This window comes from Pagrus pagrus (assembly GCF_965226575.1).
Source record: "Pagrus pagrus genome assembly, chromosome: 10".
Classification (NCBI taxonomy): Eukaryota; Metazoa; Chordata; class Actinopteri; order Spariformes; family Sparidae; genus Pagrus; species Pagrus pagrus.
In genome coordinates this window covers 20,794,788-20,810,959 of record NC_140194.1, presented here as the reverse complement: position 1 = coordinate 20,810,959, position 16,172 = coordinate 20,794,788, and the positions used below count along the sequence as shown (strand labels likewise).

General features: G+C 38.8%; 3 protein-coding genes across 5 annotated transcripts in view; 2 read left to right on the top strand and 1 right to left on the bottom strand.

Annotated features, from left to right (window-relative positions):
- The window catches only part of cep290 (centrosomal protein 290), a 35,596-nt gene extending 24,256 nt beyond the window's left edge, over window positions 1–11,340 (top strand). Inside the window, exons 38-51 of one of the 3 annotated variants that reach the window (XM_084364343.1) lie at window positions 255–476; window positions 1,505–1,627; window positions 1,733–1,875; window positions 2,665–2,820; window positions 3,182–3,305; window positions 4,919–5,053; window positions 5,269–5,355; window positions 5,542–5,706; window positions 5,819–5,941; window positions 6,031–6,200; window positions 6,438–6,579; window positions 8,868–8,941; window positions 9,821–9,915; window positions 10,113–11,340. In XM_084364343.1, the coding sequence (XP_084220469.1) occupies window positions 255–476; window positions 1,505–1,627; window positions 1,733–1,875; window positions 2,665–2,820; window positions 3,182–3,305; window positions 4,919–5,053; window positions 5,269–5,355; window positions 5,542–5,706; window positions 5,819–5,941; window positions 6,031–6,200; window positions 6,438–6,579; window positions 8,868–8,941; window positions 9,821–9,915; window positions 10,113–10,357 (2,004 nt within the window). In that variant the 3' untranslated portion in view covers window positions 10,358–11,340. Of the gene's footprint in view, window positions 1–254; window positions 477–1,504; window positions 1,628–1,732; window positions 1,876–2,664; window positions 2,821–2,898; window positions 2,989–3,181; window positions 3,306–4,918; window positions 5,054–5,268; window positions 5,356–5,541; window positions 5,707–5,818; window positions 5,942–6,030; window positions 6,201–6,437; window positions 6,580–8,867; window positions 8,942–9,820; window positions 9,916–10,112 lie in introns of those variants that run through there. The other 2 variants (XM_084364345.1, XM_084364344.1) reach the window with 2 other exon arrangements.
- LOC311263178 (uncharacterized protein) lies at window positions 3,331–4,908 on the top strand (the record flags this gene model as incomplete). The annotated part of the gene is made up of 2 exons (XM_084363101.1): window positions 3,331–3,339; window positions 3,847–4,908. The coding sequence occupies 2 exons, from the start codon at window positions 3,331–3,333 to the stop codon at window positions 4,630–4,632; spliced, it is 795 nt and encodes a 264-aa protein (XP_084219227.1). The 3' UTR covers window positions 4,633–4,908.
- Window positions 11,341–11,442: 102 nt separating the features above from the next.
- rlig1 (RNA 5'-phosphate and 3'-OH ligase 1) lies at window positions 11,443–15,739 on the bottom strand. The gene is made up of 7 exons (XM_084364350.1): window positions 15,538–15,739; window positions 14,719–14,836; window positions 14,167–14,262; window positions 13,946–14,062; window positions 12,832–13,029; window positions 12,099–12,268; window positions 11,443–11,811 (listed from the first exon to the last, which is right to left on the bottom strand). Exons 1-7 carry the CDS (start codon window positions 15,625–15,627, stop codon window positions 11,626–11,628), a joined length of 975 nt encoding a protein of 324 aa, XP_084220476.1. The 5' UTR covers window positions 15,628–15,739; the 3' UTR covers window positions 11,443–11,625.
- Between the last annotated feature and the right edge of the window lie 433 nt (window positions 15,740–16,172).

Here is a 16,172-nt window from a genome sequence, read left to right as displayed (position 1 = left end):
TCATTTCCTAAAACAGCTGGGCACTGTAGTTTTTATCAATTGCTACGGAAAGAGGAGTGTCTAATGCATTTATGGCATTTGAACAGTTGAGCTCTATAGCACAGAAGAATATGATATATCAGGCTTCGGATACACATTGAATAGAAGCATAAATTCTGTCATTGCTTTAGACTTCTCTGTGATTTCTTGTTAGAAAGAAAACTATAGAATGTCACCCAACCTTTGATTTAATTTTGATAATCCCCCTTCTCCAGGTGCGGGTGCAAGAACTTAATGAAGAACTTCAAGCTGCAAAGGATTCTGCCAAAGCATCCAGAGGCCGGGAGAACCTGTTGAAGGAGGAAGTGGACAGCCTGAACCAGGATCTCCAGAGGAGTCAAAAAACCCAGAGACGCCTGCAGGCTGAAAAGGAGGAGAGGGAGCAGGAAATACAGGAGCTGAAGCAGCAAATCAAGAGGCTGAGCAGCGCCCTTCAGGTTAGTATCTGTAAGGAGCGTGGAATAACGCCGCAACTTTCTGATTTGTCAGAAAGCATGCAGCATTCTGTATGCAGCTGCATCTATTTGTATGGAGCGGGCACAATAATATAGTTTATATCAGAATACATTGGCATACACACAAGCTCTTCAGTAGCCTATTTGTAACTGTGTCGTCATTGCTGAACCACTTTTTCATTGCAAAATATGTATTTACAACCAACCTAACAACCAACTGCTTAAAAGATAATCTCTGCTGGCCGCATAGCCTACTCCATTCTTTCAACCATTTTTGTTTCTTTATCTTCCTTGTTTTTTCTTTGCAAATCAATGCACAAACAACTTGGACTGTATTATTCCCATCTTGTTATGTTTGACCCTCTACCACTGATCAGTCATGTATTGGGCAAACCACAACAACAAGATTCCTGATCACAGGACTGAATGTTGTGTGGTTTGCAGTACAGACTTTGAAATTCGTGCAGCATGACCAAGGGTTTGGTCGGTTCGACTGCTCTGGACCTTATTGTTGCTTTTGTTGTTAATACACAAGTAATGGGTTAATACACTCAACAACAGCCACATGATACAGCCTTTATCAACATCAACACTAACATAATAAGGACACATGACCACAATCTCCTGACTCCTGCCAGGCTCCGCAGTAATTTTTTTAAAATTGAGGACTGTATCAACAGTGTAATCTCACATTCTTCTAAGATGTAAGATCTACTCCTCTAGTGGATAACAGAGTTGATTTAATTATTCAGGTATTTGTGTAGATAAGTGCCAGCATGTATTTTTAAAGTCAGTCCAGATTTGTCTCAGGACTTTGGCTGCATCTCTGTGTCTAATATTTTTAACATGATGCCATGGGTTATGACCCTGACCTTTACAGTGTTAATGCCTTACTTTTCTTATTGACTCAAACAGGGAATGGATCACATGGTAGGACCACTGTCAGTCTCTAGGTACACTGAGAAAAGTGAGGTGTCATCAAAATCTTTATCTCTGTATTTGCTGATTAGAATCAACCAGAACCAGATGGAAAGGGGCCAACCAATGAGAATCTGCAGAAGAAGATCAGGAGGCTGGAGGCTGACTTGGAGAAAAGAACAGACATGAAAAATGTTAAAGATGATCATGGAAAGGTTTGAACATCACATATTGCAACAACTGTACTGTATTATTATGGTTATCAGCATTATTATCATTCATTGCATGTTCACTTGATGTATGATCTGTTTGTCTGACAGGCCAGAGACGAAATTGTGCGTTGGGAGGAGGGTAAGAAATGGCAGGCCAAGATGGAGAAGGTGAAGAACTCCCTGAAGGAGAAGGAACGTGAGAATGAATCCCTGTCGAAACAGCTCAGCACTCTTAAAGACCTGTATGGCAGGTCAGTCTATAAATTATGTTTTACAAAGCGTTCTTTGATCTTTCTCTTGTGTAAATATAACTGAATTACTTCAACCTAAAGCTGCAGTAGGCAGCTGGAAAAATCTGGCTTCAATGACAGCGTGAGGAACTGAAGTATGCAGACTTCAAACAAAAGCATGAGGTCGATAAATAGCACAGCACACTCTTTATCCACAGCTGGTGGTCATTTTACAGATCATAATTGTGATGTCAATGTCAACTGTAATAAAATAATGATTATAATGATAATCATCATTATAATGAGGGCTAATTATTATTACAGTATCATTTTCATTATTGATTTATCTGCTGATTATTTTCCCAATCATTGTCTACAAAATGATAATTGTCAAAGAACAAAAAGACTTTTATAGTTTTCAAGAAAGGCGAAGTCTTTAAGTTACTTGTTTTATCTGAAAGATGTTCAATGTAATATTATTTAAAACAAAGTAAAGCCACGATTCTCACATTTAAGAAGCTGAATTATTTGGCATTTTTGACACAATCAGTCAATTGTTTATCAGAATAGTGTCAAGTTCCTTGTAGCTCACTCAGTGCCATAAAGTATACAGTATACACCATTTACTAATGTTGACAGTGCAACCTTTGGGAAGTTAGTAAACATAAAATCAGTGTTTTGTTTTATCTGACAGAATTGAGCTTCTGTCGCAACTTTGAAAATGTCAAAAATGGAGAGCAAAAGTGGCCAAATCCAGGATGCCAATTTTGGCATTTGTTTAACCTTCTTTGTTTCATTGTGTGTGCGCAGACTGGAGCAAGAGAAGAGTGCACTGCAAAAAAAGCTGAAGGCCCGAGGTGTGACTGCTGACCAGGTGGTGGTAGTGCGATCCAATGAAATGGAGAAGGAGATTGAAGAGCTGAAGAAGAAGAACTCAGACCTGGAATCACAGATCCTCACCATAAAGTAACTATCAGTCTTTCAAAGAAAGTTATTATTGTCAGTACATCTCTTTTTACAAGTCAGACTAAACTTTTGACAAAGTGTTACTGTTGTGTTCAGCTGAATACAACAACAAAGCTGAACTGGAGGCCCTAAAGAATAATTCATGTAACTGGACCACTCCAGTCTGAGGTATAGCAACATAAATAACTGACCATAAATGTTTTTGGCAAGTAACCCCTCAAATGTTTTTGTCATGCTGTCATTCTCTAAAAATGTATGAAATATGATTGTCAGTAATGTCAAAGCCTTGTTAATGAGGCAAATTATAGAGTCATATAATCAAGACCAAGACTTGTATCTTTTTTTCTTGGTGAACCTGCAGACAGCACCAGGCTTTACCTCGTGATGACGCCATGGAGAATCTGACCCTGAGGAACCGCTACCTGGAGGAGAGACTCCACTCTTTAGAGAGCCAGATATCCAAAGAGCCATCATCAAGACCCTCTGTAAGTGCTCATCAACATGCAGAACATGACGATTGTAGTACATGTGGAAGATTTTATGTCAGATCATTTGCATAGAAACATAATTACACAATGGAACAGAAGAAGTCTATCGATCAAATAAGCCAAATGTTCTTTGGTTTAAGCTTCTCAAATAAGAGAATTTGCTGTGTTATTTAATTTAAAATGGAATATTTTAAGTATTCAACTGTAGGTCGGACACAACAAGCAGTTTGAGGACAGCATCTGTCCGTGATGGCAACTTGCCATTTTATAGACTGAACGATTGATTGGGAAATAATCTAGGTTGATTTTTATAATGAAAAAAGTCATTATTTTCAGACCTATAAACATATTTCAGAGATTACAAAACCTCACATTCATTGCAGGTTATACAGTAGGCAGTACATGTACTGAATAGTTTCTCGTGTCCCTGTTCTATTTTAAGGAGCCAAACATGATTTTCTTTTACCGCTCTGTTCATTTTTCTTTACTCCCTTTCTTTATGTATCTCCTTCTCTGGATTTAATCTGATTCATTGAAGGTGAAAAGCTCTTCCTCACATACTTCGAGAAGGATTTGCTCTGTCACTTTTGATGTTGAGGATGTGTCATGCGAAGGGATTGCAGCACTCCATCCTGCTGAAACCTACAGCCGCTCTGTTAGCCCCAAAACCGTTGGAGACACCACTGAGCAACAGAGGGAACCAAAGAGGAGCCAGATCAAGAAAAAAACTCAGACCAGCTTTGTGGGAGCTGAAGATGTTCGCACTGAACAAGAGCCATCTAGTCCCGATGTTGCAGCAAGCGCAGCAGCAGACAAAACAGGTGTGTCTAGGGAAGAAGCAGATGTAGAAAGCTCACAAGACATTCCAGCAGGTGTTTCTGATGGGGATGTGGTCGAAGACAAAGAGGAACCACAGAACACCAAAGTACATGAGCCTGATCCTAATGATCCTTCTCAAAGACCAGGATCAGCCATGTCAACCTCTGAGCTAGCTATGGTGGCAGCAACCAACAGCCAATCCTGTGAAACGTTGAATAAAGAGGGTGTTGGTGAACAAGATAATGAAGATACAGATGATGCGGGAATCGGGGAAGAAGGGAACAGGCTGGAAGAGGCTGAGGAACAAACCGAGCTGAGAGATGAAGCAGTTGAGACTACAAAGGAGGCAACAGAGGATGATAATCCAGAAATGTCCTGCCCAGCAGAACCAGATGTGGACTCCACACTGAGCAAACACCCAGAGAGGTTTATCGTTAAAAAAAGGGATGATCCCATACAGAAACGAGAAAGCAGATCTCTTAGATATCTGAAGGTACTTATATAGTCACCCAGCTGAATTGGTAGTGCTGTGCTAGCAATGCAGTAGCAAAACTCAAGGCAGCAAACATGAGAAGTGGCTTGTTAGTGTGTTGGTGCTTTCCTTCCTCTGCATCGTCCAATATAAACTAGGTTAACTAGGTAAACAAGGTTTTTGTGGTCGTGTGTAGGTAGAGACAGACTGTTTTTCTACACTCCCTTAAAGCTTTGGCAATTTTTCCTCCCAACCGTGATATACTACCATGCCTTTAAATATATTTTGCATGGCTGATTTTGTGCTTTATTTGCTGTAGACCTCAGGACGAGGAACTGGCACTCCCTCACAGAGAGATCAGGACCTCCAGAAAGAAAACCTCAAGTTGGCCTCTGAGAACCTTGAGCTGCGCTTTCAGCTGGAGCAGACCAACAAAGACTTACCAAGACTCAAGGTACACATTATTCAAACCAAGAGGTGGTAGTTCCATGCTATGCCATCGTTTGATATTAATGATGATTGTAAGGCATGTTAGAGAAACACTTAAAAACCCAATAGAACCCCAATGCAGTATTCATTAAACATACAGCACAATACTGATTAAGGTAAGTGTTTCTGGCAAAGAGTGTTTTGTAAGATTTTAACCAATTTCTTTGTTTTTTTTTGTAGAATCAAGTGGCAGACCTAAAGGAGATGTGCAGCGTGTTGAAAAAGGAAAAGGCAGAAGGGGAGAAAAAGCTGGCACATATACGTGGAGTATGTATTCACCTTTGTTAAACATTAACCTTAAACATGAGTATTTGCCAAGAAGTGACTAAACACAGAAATAACATTAAGTAAAACTGTAGCAGCAACTCATCTGAGGTTTGCCCTTTAAATTGAAACTAACTTTCCTGATGCAGCTGTAAATCTAAACATGATTTGTAATGTGCTTGTTATCAGGCTGGTCACAGTGGTAAAACAGTACCTGAACTTGAGAAGACCATCGGGTTGATGAAGAAGGTGGTGGAGAGGGTGCAGCGGGAAAATGAAACGCTGAAGAAATCCAGCGCACCCGCAAATCAAGACAAGGTCGCTGCCTTGGAGCAAGAAAACGTAAAACTAAAGGTCGTTGATCACAACATGTCTTACATTTCATATCCACTCCTTCTGACAAGTGTTTTCACATCTCTGTTCTGTTAACACAGCTGTAAGATAACTAGTAAGGCTTCTTTTCTAGGCTGACTATGAGAAACTAAAAAGTCAAAGTGAAGCTGAGCTGAGTTCCAAACTTGAATCTAAAACTAAAGGACTGGAGAAAATAGTCATGGAGAATGAACGTCTACGCAAGGAGATCAAAAGGGTAACTACATATGCAGTATATGTTTAGTTAGTTAGCTGTAAAAGTAGATGTAAATCTAATCATCTAATGTATGTTTCATATTGTGACAGGAAATGGAAGCTGCAGAGAGGCTAAGAGTGACCAAGACGAGTCTGGAGGTGACCATTGAGAAGCTTGAGGCAGAGCTGGAAGAAACCAAGCAGAGACTGCGGGCAGCTCTGTCCAGACCCATCACAGAGGGAGCGGACAGTAAGACCTGGAAGGCATCTGTGGTAACAAGGTCAGCGTGGTGTTTATTATCCAATTCATTAGGGTCTGTTTTAATGGGGATCCAGAACAAGTTCCACTATCAAGCACCAGCAGGAAGCACCCAGTCTCCATTACCTTGTTCTTAGTCCGGATATCCCTTAGGAATTTAAAAACTTGACCCTGTGCCCTCTACCTGTAAAAGCTCTGGGCTACATGTATAGTTTATAGAGTGTGAGCCCGTGTTTTTTTTTTTCACTTACCTCCACAGAATGTTTGAGAATAAGATGAAGGAGCTGGAGAAGGAGCTCTCCCAGAAGACAGCCACTCTGTCTGAACTCAAACAAGAGCTGAAGGAGGTGAACGAGCGCGAGGAGCGAGCTCAGATAAGCGTCAGACAACTTGAAGATCAGGTACAGGCTGGATGACAACTTAATTTAATACCAGCAGTCAGTAAGTTCGCCTACTCACTCTTTATTCAGGGTGTATGCTGGGTCTTAAAAAGTATTAAAGGTTGATAAATCAATTTAGCGAATAGGTAAGGCCCTTAAAAAGTCTTAAATGCCATCTCCCAAGGTATTACATTTTATAGCTTGTTTTCAATATGTATATTTATCCAAATAGGTAAAGTTTGCCTGAATTTAATCATTGCGTGACCATGAGTTGTGACATTTCCCCTCTTAACTCCTCATATGGTTTAATTTGAATATATATCTAAGGCTCTTAGAGGTAAAACTCGAAAACATTTCACAAAAAGCCAAATTTTATAAAGTTCTGGAAAAATAATACAAATTTGCATAGCAGAACAGTTTTTTCTTATTTTCTACTGCATTAATAATCTCAGCGCCCCTTAGATTTGTCTTATGAACCTTTGGAGGATCCCTAGGTTGGGAACCACTGGATTACTCTACCTAACAGTTTATTAAGTAACTATAGCTACAACAGAATTGATCCAATATTAATAATCTAATAATAATTGATCTGATAATAATATATATCAGTCACAGGGCCAATTTCAGGACTTTTACCTGTTGTGGAGTTCTTTTACATTGTTGTATTGCTACTTTGACTTGAATAAAAGATTTTAATACTTCTTCCACCACTGGGTATTTTTAGCGTGGCATGCCCCTCCTGAAGCTCACCAAAGTTTAATATATTTCATTTTTAGTTTTGTCAATTGTTTTGTCTATTCGTCAAATACTGTTTTCTAATGGTTTCGTTCTAACAAACCTTGCATTGGGTTAGTCACTCAGTTCATTCTCTTGTGCTTTGTTCCCACCTTGCCTATTTGAATTATGTTGTATTGATAAGGATTTACCACAAACTAAGACTGTTTAGTTGTGCTATCTTACAATCAGTATATAGTAAGTGTAAGTAAAAGTGTGTCAGCTGATGTCACCGGTTAGAACTCAAGGTGGCGATGAGGTCTTAAAATGTATGGAAAGGGTCTTAAAAAGGGGTCTTAAAAGGTATTAAATTTAACTTCAGGATTCCTGCATATACCCCATTAATGTTATGAGAACCTTTTATTTATAGGCTTACTGCTGTTGGTTTGCTGCCTCAGCTCTTGAGGGACTGGACTGCATGTTACTGTGATTTGGCCTCAGACTTGTGTCAAATATTGGGATAGTCTTTGCAGTTACATTTACTACTGGTATCCATTTAATACCAGTTGGTACTGGTAATAAATGAACATCTATATTCAGGCACACTATCCAGATATTATAGGATCCGATCTCGACGGTTATTTTTAATACGGCTGGTTATACTCATTGAGATCAGATCTCTGTTCTCCAGAGCGTGACCTGTGCCTTTAGTAATTTGAGGTGGCAAATCAGTCCCAGACTCCCTTTAAAAATAAATAGTTGTTTTTGTGAGTCGTTGAGTTCATGAAAACTTTCTTAACCTTTGTAAAACTCATCATCGACAAAGTCTTGATTATTTGTCCGCTCTTCTAAATTCAGCAAATGTACTACATAAAGTTATTCCCTTATTTGTATAAAACATATTGTGTCAGTTTGTCCTGGTGTGTTGCTGTACTGACTGACCTGTGGACTAGTCAGTGACTAGATAAATTATAACACTTATTACCCGCCAGCTACACAGCAACGCACACCACTGAACAGTTATTTCTTACTGTAAATCATTCATCTCCTCAACAGTATATACAGTAAGAGGCGTGTCTCTTTCAGGCTTCTTGTTTGCTCACTCTGTAAATTTATAACAACCTACATTTTCTGTTAGTTACGAAAAAATATCTGTTATGTTCGGAACTGAAGCCAGCGTGTTGAACGAGCCAGACTACCTCCAGATGAAGTCAGGCAGATCCAATCACAACACATTTACACCTTGCATCGACATGTGTTTTTCCTTATCCGGATAATGTGTCTGAATACAGATCACATTTTATTAGCGGGTGTAAATGGGGTGTTTTATTCCCTATAAGTCATGCTCCAAAGCTCCTTGATCCTACCTTTCCCATAATACAACTCAGTAATGTTTTGTGAGACACTCCCTGCCTTTTAACCACATCCTTCAAACTCCTTGTTTTTAAAGGCCTGGCTACTAAATTGACTTTGACTTCTCCTTTTAAAGAAAATAGTTCAAAGTCTGGCATTTCTGTCATATGGCTTGTATAACTGCACAGCTTATGTTTGAAATACATGTATCTAAATTGTTATTATGGGTTTTCATTTCTTAGGTTGACATGTTGAAAAGATTTCCTACCGCTGCAAAGACTGGAGGAGGACTCACCAAGGAGTTCCAGGCAATGAGGTTTGTCATTAATGGTGATACAGTGATGATATAGTCATGTTAGGCTGGGAAATATGGTTATTCTTATCGCCATATATATCACAATATGGCAAATCAAAATTAGATACAATATAATCAAAATTAGTTAAATGCACTGTTTTATACGTACGATCAAGCAAACCATTAAAAATGTGTAAAACAAGTTAACTTTTAGCTGTTATTTCCTCATAATACAATTCTACTGAAGGGAGACTAGAGAATTAGTACTGAGCAAGACCTCACTTTAGAAATGGGAACATATTCTGAGTGAGACAATTGTTATGAAGGAGAATGAGAATTCTTGAGGTACAACCACCTTTGTAAGGCCCAAAGCATATTAAGATTGTAAGTGGTTTACAACAACTCCCTAACTCACTGTCAATAAGCAGTAGCACTCTCACAGTAGTTAATGGCCTAGTAGTTGCAGAATATGATCATGCAGAATAAGGCATTAGTAAGTGATTTATAATGGCTTAAAAACAGCCAATATGCTACTAATATGCATGCTAATAAGCAACTAGTTCATGGTTAATGTGTTCCCTAATATAAAGTGTTACCTAATATAGCTTTATCACCAAGCCAGTATTAATATACTGCATGATGTCAAGAAGAAATTGAATGCCTCTGCACCCCAAAGGAGAAAGAGAGTCACAATTACTGCTACTGTTTATCAAGCAAACACTTTATTTTATTTTTTATACAAAATTTACACAATGTTTTATTTTCTCAAGACCAAATTAGTGCAAGCGAACCTAGAGAGTTTCACAATGCTTAGATGGATGTCAGTAATTTCCCATGCTTCTTTGACATGCTTTCTCAGTTATGTAACAAAAATCTTCATGTTGTTCATCTCGTTTTAAGACTGTTGAACACTGAGCTGCAGAAGGAAAACACAGAACTGAAACAAAGGCTGAACGAGTACAGTCAGCGATACGGTGAAACATCTTCTAAACTAGGTGAGACATTAAACACACTGTCACAAGCTGTGTGACATTTCTTCTGCTTGTCTGGTAACGCTGCTGTCATTTTTCGCAACATCCTATGTTTTCGTAATAATCATATTTAAGTGTGATGTCTATCAAGTTATCCAGCCAAAACATTTTAATATATGTAGTGTAAACTGTTATGTCTTCTCTTGTCTTTGTATTCTCAGACTACGGGAAGCTAAAAAACCTCCTGCAAGCAGCCGAAACGGAAAAGACAAAACTTCAAACTGAGGTTAAAAAGCTGAAGAAAGAACTGGAGAGCTTCGACCCGACATTCTTTGACGAGATTGAAGACTTAAAATATAACTACAATTTAGAGGTGAAGAAGAACATCCTGCTGGAGGAACAGCTGAAGAAGGTGTGCGCTCAGTTTGGTGTTACAGCTGAACTGCCCAGCGTGTCCATCAGTTAACTCAGGGTCCCTGTGCCTTTGACATGACGTCGACACTGTTAAAACTACACCTGAATGTACTTTTATGGGTGTCAATTTTTTGATTATTTTTCATTTATATCTCTGGGGCTTGGTGTCAACCCTCAATAGAAATACTTTATTTTTTAAACTGTCAGGCACTAAATGTTGCCATTGAATGTCTGATCCGTAGAGAGGCACCAAAGTGGAATTTGAGGCTAATAACCAATCATATTAAACTTACAACTGCATAAATATGAAGAGGAAAATCAATATATGTTTTTGGATTAGGTTTATTTTTCTAATATACACCAATATCCAGAGAGCCTTCAACCACCCTAGAATAAAAAAAACTTTAATTTATTGTAAATCTGTTTATAGTAAGTTTTTTGTTGCTCTTAATTTATTTAGACTTGACTAATACCAGACTATATATACTACTGTATGTGTCCTTTTAGACAAGCATGTATAGGCTCCGCTGCCAGCCTTTTACGACATTCCCCTATTAGCTTAACATGGCTGTGTAAATTACCATAACAATAATAAATCAGCCACTGATGTATCACGCATCGCATCTGCTCAGATTTAATATCTTGTTTACTTTTTCTTCACCGATCTTTACAGTTGGGTAGTTCCAGATTTTGCATATTATTTTTTTTTTATTTAGGCTGCTTGCATTTAGACAAAATTCAAGAGTTAAGAACTTTAGCTTCTTGTAAGGCAGCTGTTTATTGTTAATTCTTGGTTTGGTCATGTGACCCTATATGAGTTACAAGTAAAAAAAAAAGTTTTGCTAGAATAGTCTAATCTTAAAAAGTTCCTTTTTTCCCCCCATGTGCGCAAGAAACCAAGTGAAGAAAAACACTTGCCCCTCAGGGCTTCTGTAGTTTTTACATATTGTTCTTCTTTGTATTTCTCAATAAAGCAGCTTTTGTACTATCCAACTGTCATAAAAACCTGTTAAATAAAAGATGTTTACATACTCATTATTTACTCTTCGACTGTAACATACAGTAATTACTATTTACAGAATATTTATGGAACATTTTTGACAACTTTAGGTGCTAAAAATGTCCAGTTGGTCAGTTTCCACATTTTTTTTAACACGTTTCTGCAAAGCAAATGTCAAACTGTCTTCAGGCTGTAATACACTCTGCATTCATCTGGAATTACTGGTGAAAATATCTGGCAGCTATCACCAACATGATGATTCCTTATGGGTCACAGCACAAGCCTCAGAAAAGGAACGTGACATTCTTCTCCACCTGTGTTCACGAGTCGAACTGCATGTCCTGCAGTCGGCTGAAACACTGTCCATTTAGTCTGGAGAAGGATGTGAACACGTCTTTGCTGTTGTTGTATTCGTCAACCGTCCCGTCAACATGAATGACCACCGGCCTGTCACCGAGACACGTCTCCCCGTCGGGCCACCTAAGTCCCAGGTGATGACGATGAACCTAACAACACAACAGCCAGTGAACATCTCAAAGCCTTCTAAATGATAAAAGTGGAATCTGTCTTTAGATTGGTGTCTTTTATACCAAACATCCTCTCTTGTGTAATTAATCATAAAGCTATTTTTATGTTTTATTTCATCTTTAAGCAAAATTTTCCTCCCAAATGGGGATAAATTCTACATTTGAGATCGACAGTGTCAATATGATCACTTAGGAAATATCTTTCAAAAAAGGACTTTCATTCACCTTGATCAACACTGCAGACGCTGTGTGTTAACTTTTCTGACCTTAATGAGCGTGCCATCATTGCAGTGCCAGACGATGCCCTCCACTCGACCCTCTGGACTCTCCTGGAACCAGGAGCACAGCTGCTGGAAGGTGACAGGTGGAGGGTTTCTGACTCGAACACTCCCGTGTGACACCAGGAAATGGACAGGCTTCTTCTTACTCCCCAATCCTGTTAAGAAAATAAAACTTAAACAATAAAACTAGTATCAAATAAACTATAAATTCTAGTATATGTTGCAGTGTATATGCAACATCCTTTTAATGCTTCTGTTACTTCCCTAAAATGTCCTGATCAGGTTGAAATGTCTTCATTAAACACGAAGGAAGATGAACTTAAAAAAACTGATCACCAGAAAAAAACAATTTCCTCAGGGCTTCCGTAGATTTGGGACATTTTAGACACAGAAAATACAACTGCCACCCCAATCAGTCACCGTTGTAATGAATACATTTTTACATAAACATCAGTACAGTATAAAGCATAAAAGTTGAACACACTGAAGGCACAGAGGACATTACTTTGGGTGTTGGTGGACTTTCAGAAAGGATCCTTGTCAATTTGAGAAGTTCTTTTGTAGAATACCCTCAAGGCACCGCAGTCCTTATAAACAACTTGAGTTTTTGAAATTGACAAACAAGTTTGTGTTGATATGTACAACTATTCGCTTCAAAACGATCCTCCCTCTACACGCCAGAAAATGAACATTAAAGGAAAATACAGTATCACATTACCATAAGGGTTTCCGTTGACATTGGTTCCAATGAGCTCCAGTGTTTGTTCCAGGAGGTCGGCCAGCGGGACTGCAGCAATTTCTAGCACACCTTCATCGTCAGCGCTTGGCCTGAGAACCAAAGACGCCCCGACCTCATAATCCACCACAGAGGAGTGCCAGCAGTACTGTTTGTTGTCCTTCTCGACCGGGACCCAGCCTGAACATTCACAAGGAACAAATCACTACCTCTGCAGGCAGCATCATCCACAATGACTACGTTTACATGCATGCTAATATTCCACTATTACTCTAAATATGACAATATTCAGGATCTGATACGGGTCATCTAAACAGCATATTCCATTTGGATATTCTGAATTAGGCCTTATTCTGAATGTAGTATTTTCTGATGTGTGATGTAGTTTTAGGAGCATTCTTTGGACATGTATACAGCACATACACAATTTGCTTCACAACTGGGGATTTTAACCGCATTTTGCAACTGACGGACTAAAGGCAACAAACAGAATATTTTGTGCATGTAAACGTAGTCCACCATGTTCTATGTTGGAAATATTGCCACTTGCATTCGTTCATGGAATCCAGGAAATTGTTTCTCTTCATTTCATCTCTGTGCACCAGGTCTGAGAAATGATTGAGAGTATATCTGATGATTTTAGACCAAATGCAACATAAGCTTATGCTGTGATTTGGTGTCATTTTATTGTCAATGCTTGCCTTCATACTCATTCATACTGAAGTGAGACTGTGTTGATACTCTGATTACACTGCAAAGTCAGAACTTGTGTAAAAAATGTCCAATTCTAGTTAAAAAGATGCAATTTCCGTCTATTCAGTCATCCATTATCTGTTTATACTGCCCTGGCCTGCAGGGTCAGTTCATTGTGTTTTATGACGTCAAACACTGCTGTCATCTTGTTGTGTGGGACCTTTTTGTCCTGCACTGGTGCACCATAATAAACACTCCAGATTAAATCTTTCATGAAGTTAAACTGATGGGCTCTGTGTTATCACATTGGCAGTAAAGCTTCGTGAAATTACTCTACCTGTTCTACCTTCAAATATTATTTTATGATTCATTTACTTCATGATTAATGGTTAAACTTCAGGACCTGGAATGTGTCCATGCTCATCAGGCACTGGATGGCCGTTGTGGTGTTTGACTCCGTGGGCCGGGATCCACGTCTCTGGAACCGTCTTAAAATCTTCCTCTACGTTCCACGTGAAACCTGAGAAAGAACACAGAAACAATGAAACAAGTCCAGCCTCACTGTAGAAATAAAGTGACTGCCCCCCTCATACTTTTCTACTTTATTAGCTGATGCTTAACTACCTTTACAGCTCCTGTGAGAGTGCTGATACTTTTTGAACCTCTTCTCCGCCTGTTTGTTGGGTTTCCTGTCGAGTCGAGCCCAGAGGTAAGGTTGTCCTACAGAAGAAAGGATAAACCACAATCCAATTCAGTCCACTGCAAGAAAATTGACAAAATTACAAATGAAGGTGACAGAAGTCCCTCTTTTTATAGAAATCGGATAAGAATATCAATGGTAGTAAGGCTACGTAAACGGCAACAATTTTTCACATCCGTCTAGCTTGAAGCAGTATCTTTTTTGTATTTTTTACATGGTTTTACATAGCTCTGCACAATTAATTGAAATATTATCAAAGGTTGCAGAACCTCCATTTCATTCTTTTTTCCAGTGAAAATGAAAAATGTGATGCAGGAAGGATCATTCCCACTAACTGTAAATCAAATCGCAATTTTAATATCTGGCAAAATAATCGCAATTAGATTTATTTTTTTTACTAGTTTTACATATAAAACGACTCCAGTGCCTCGCTCAAACAAGCTTATATGGTAGTTGTCATTCTGATACATACTCACCTTTACAAACTGTAACATAACAGCAAGTGCCATCTAGTTTTTCTGTGGCGAGGGCACAATTAATGTTTGCCTCCAGAGCGACAGGGTTCACACTTTCAGTCGCAACCACCTGAAATTGCTGAAGAGACACAGATATTTAAACATTAAAGGCTTGAAGCAAACAACTGAAGAACTACATTAAAATTGTGATTCCCCTATCTTTTCTTATTAACATTGTTCATATGGGTCAAATACATTAAAATTGTGATCCCTAGTCCCGCTTTTAATTCCGTGACTTTGTGACATCACTATATCAGCATGTCACATATTGGCATAATTTATGCCTGGCCTTGTTTAAGCATAACTACTCTACTGTTGTTAGCAATGCTGGCTCAGGTGTGTGTGTGCTGACCAATCAGAGCAGACTGGGTATTCAGGAGGGGGAGTGGGCCTTAAAGAGACAGGAGCTAAAACAAAGCGTTTCAGACAAAACATGTATCTAAACATATAAACCTATTCTGGTAGTAATCCGAAATAAAATTATGAACCTGTAAATGAGCATAATAGTGCATCAACATATACACCTGCCATCTGAGGCAACATTCCCCAACAGCATCAAAGCTGGGAGGATGAACAGCATGCTGCGGTACTGACGACAGAAAAATGCGTCATCGTAAAGCCATTAGCATCAAAACATTAGCGTCATGTGGATTGCAGAAAGGACGCGTTGTTGTTTTATTTAGCCACTAACTCGGTGTTAAAGTACACCTGGTTGTCAGTCCATGCTAGCACCAGCTTCAGCTTCAGCATCAGCTTCGTATTGTTTATAAATCAACTCACCTGATAGTCTCGTTTTCTGGACTGTTCTGCCTTCACCTCCGTCAGAAACACACACGGTATCTTCTGCTGAACGGAGCCCAGACGTCTCATTTTGACGTATCTTATAATATCCACCTGAAACCACCCGGTAATGTTTATGTTTTATCGTTTAATAGAGCAAAGACATGCTAGAGATGTTTCAGCATGGATGTGAATGACAGTGTGGTCATGTGACGCGCTTCTTCTTCTTCTCTATGTTTGGTCGGTTGGTAAACACTGAAACGGCTCGTTGGCGCCCCCATGCTGTGTGGATGGGAATCTCTCTCATAAAACAGACTACTAACAGAGAAAATCCAACTTTAAAACAATTTATGGCAAAATTATTGAACAACCCCTGAGCTTCTTTTAAAAAACACATTGTTATAAGAAAATATTTTCTTAAATTATATTAAATTGAATGAAAATGTACTCATGTTTGGACATATTTGGAGTTATATTTTGAACAGTCACGTTTTCACCCCCAGTTGTCTTGTTTGTTGTGCTGAGTTTGTGCGTCATGTTCTCTTTATTGCAGTGTGTTTAAATCAGAGCCTTTATGTTATATATATTTTTCCCCTCGAGGCAAAAAAGTCAAACAAACACAAAAAAAGTATTTT

Bases quoted from the DNA above. Each gene is read 5' to 3' on its own strand.
- rlig1 (XM_084364350.1), bottom strand. From the start codon at position 15,627: ATGAGACGTCTGGGCTCCGTTCAGCAGAAGATACCGTGTGTGTTTCTG. The intron at 14,263-14,718 runs GTGAGTATGTAT...TTTCTTCTGTAG, and splicing joins TTATGTTACAGTTTGTAAAG to GACAACCTTACCTCTGGGCT. The intron at 11,812-12,098 runs GTCAGAAAAGTT...TTGTGTTGTTAG, and splicing joins ATGATGGCACGCTCATTAAG to GTTCATCGTCATCACCTGGG.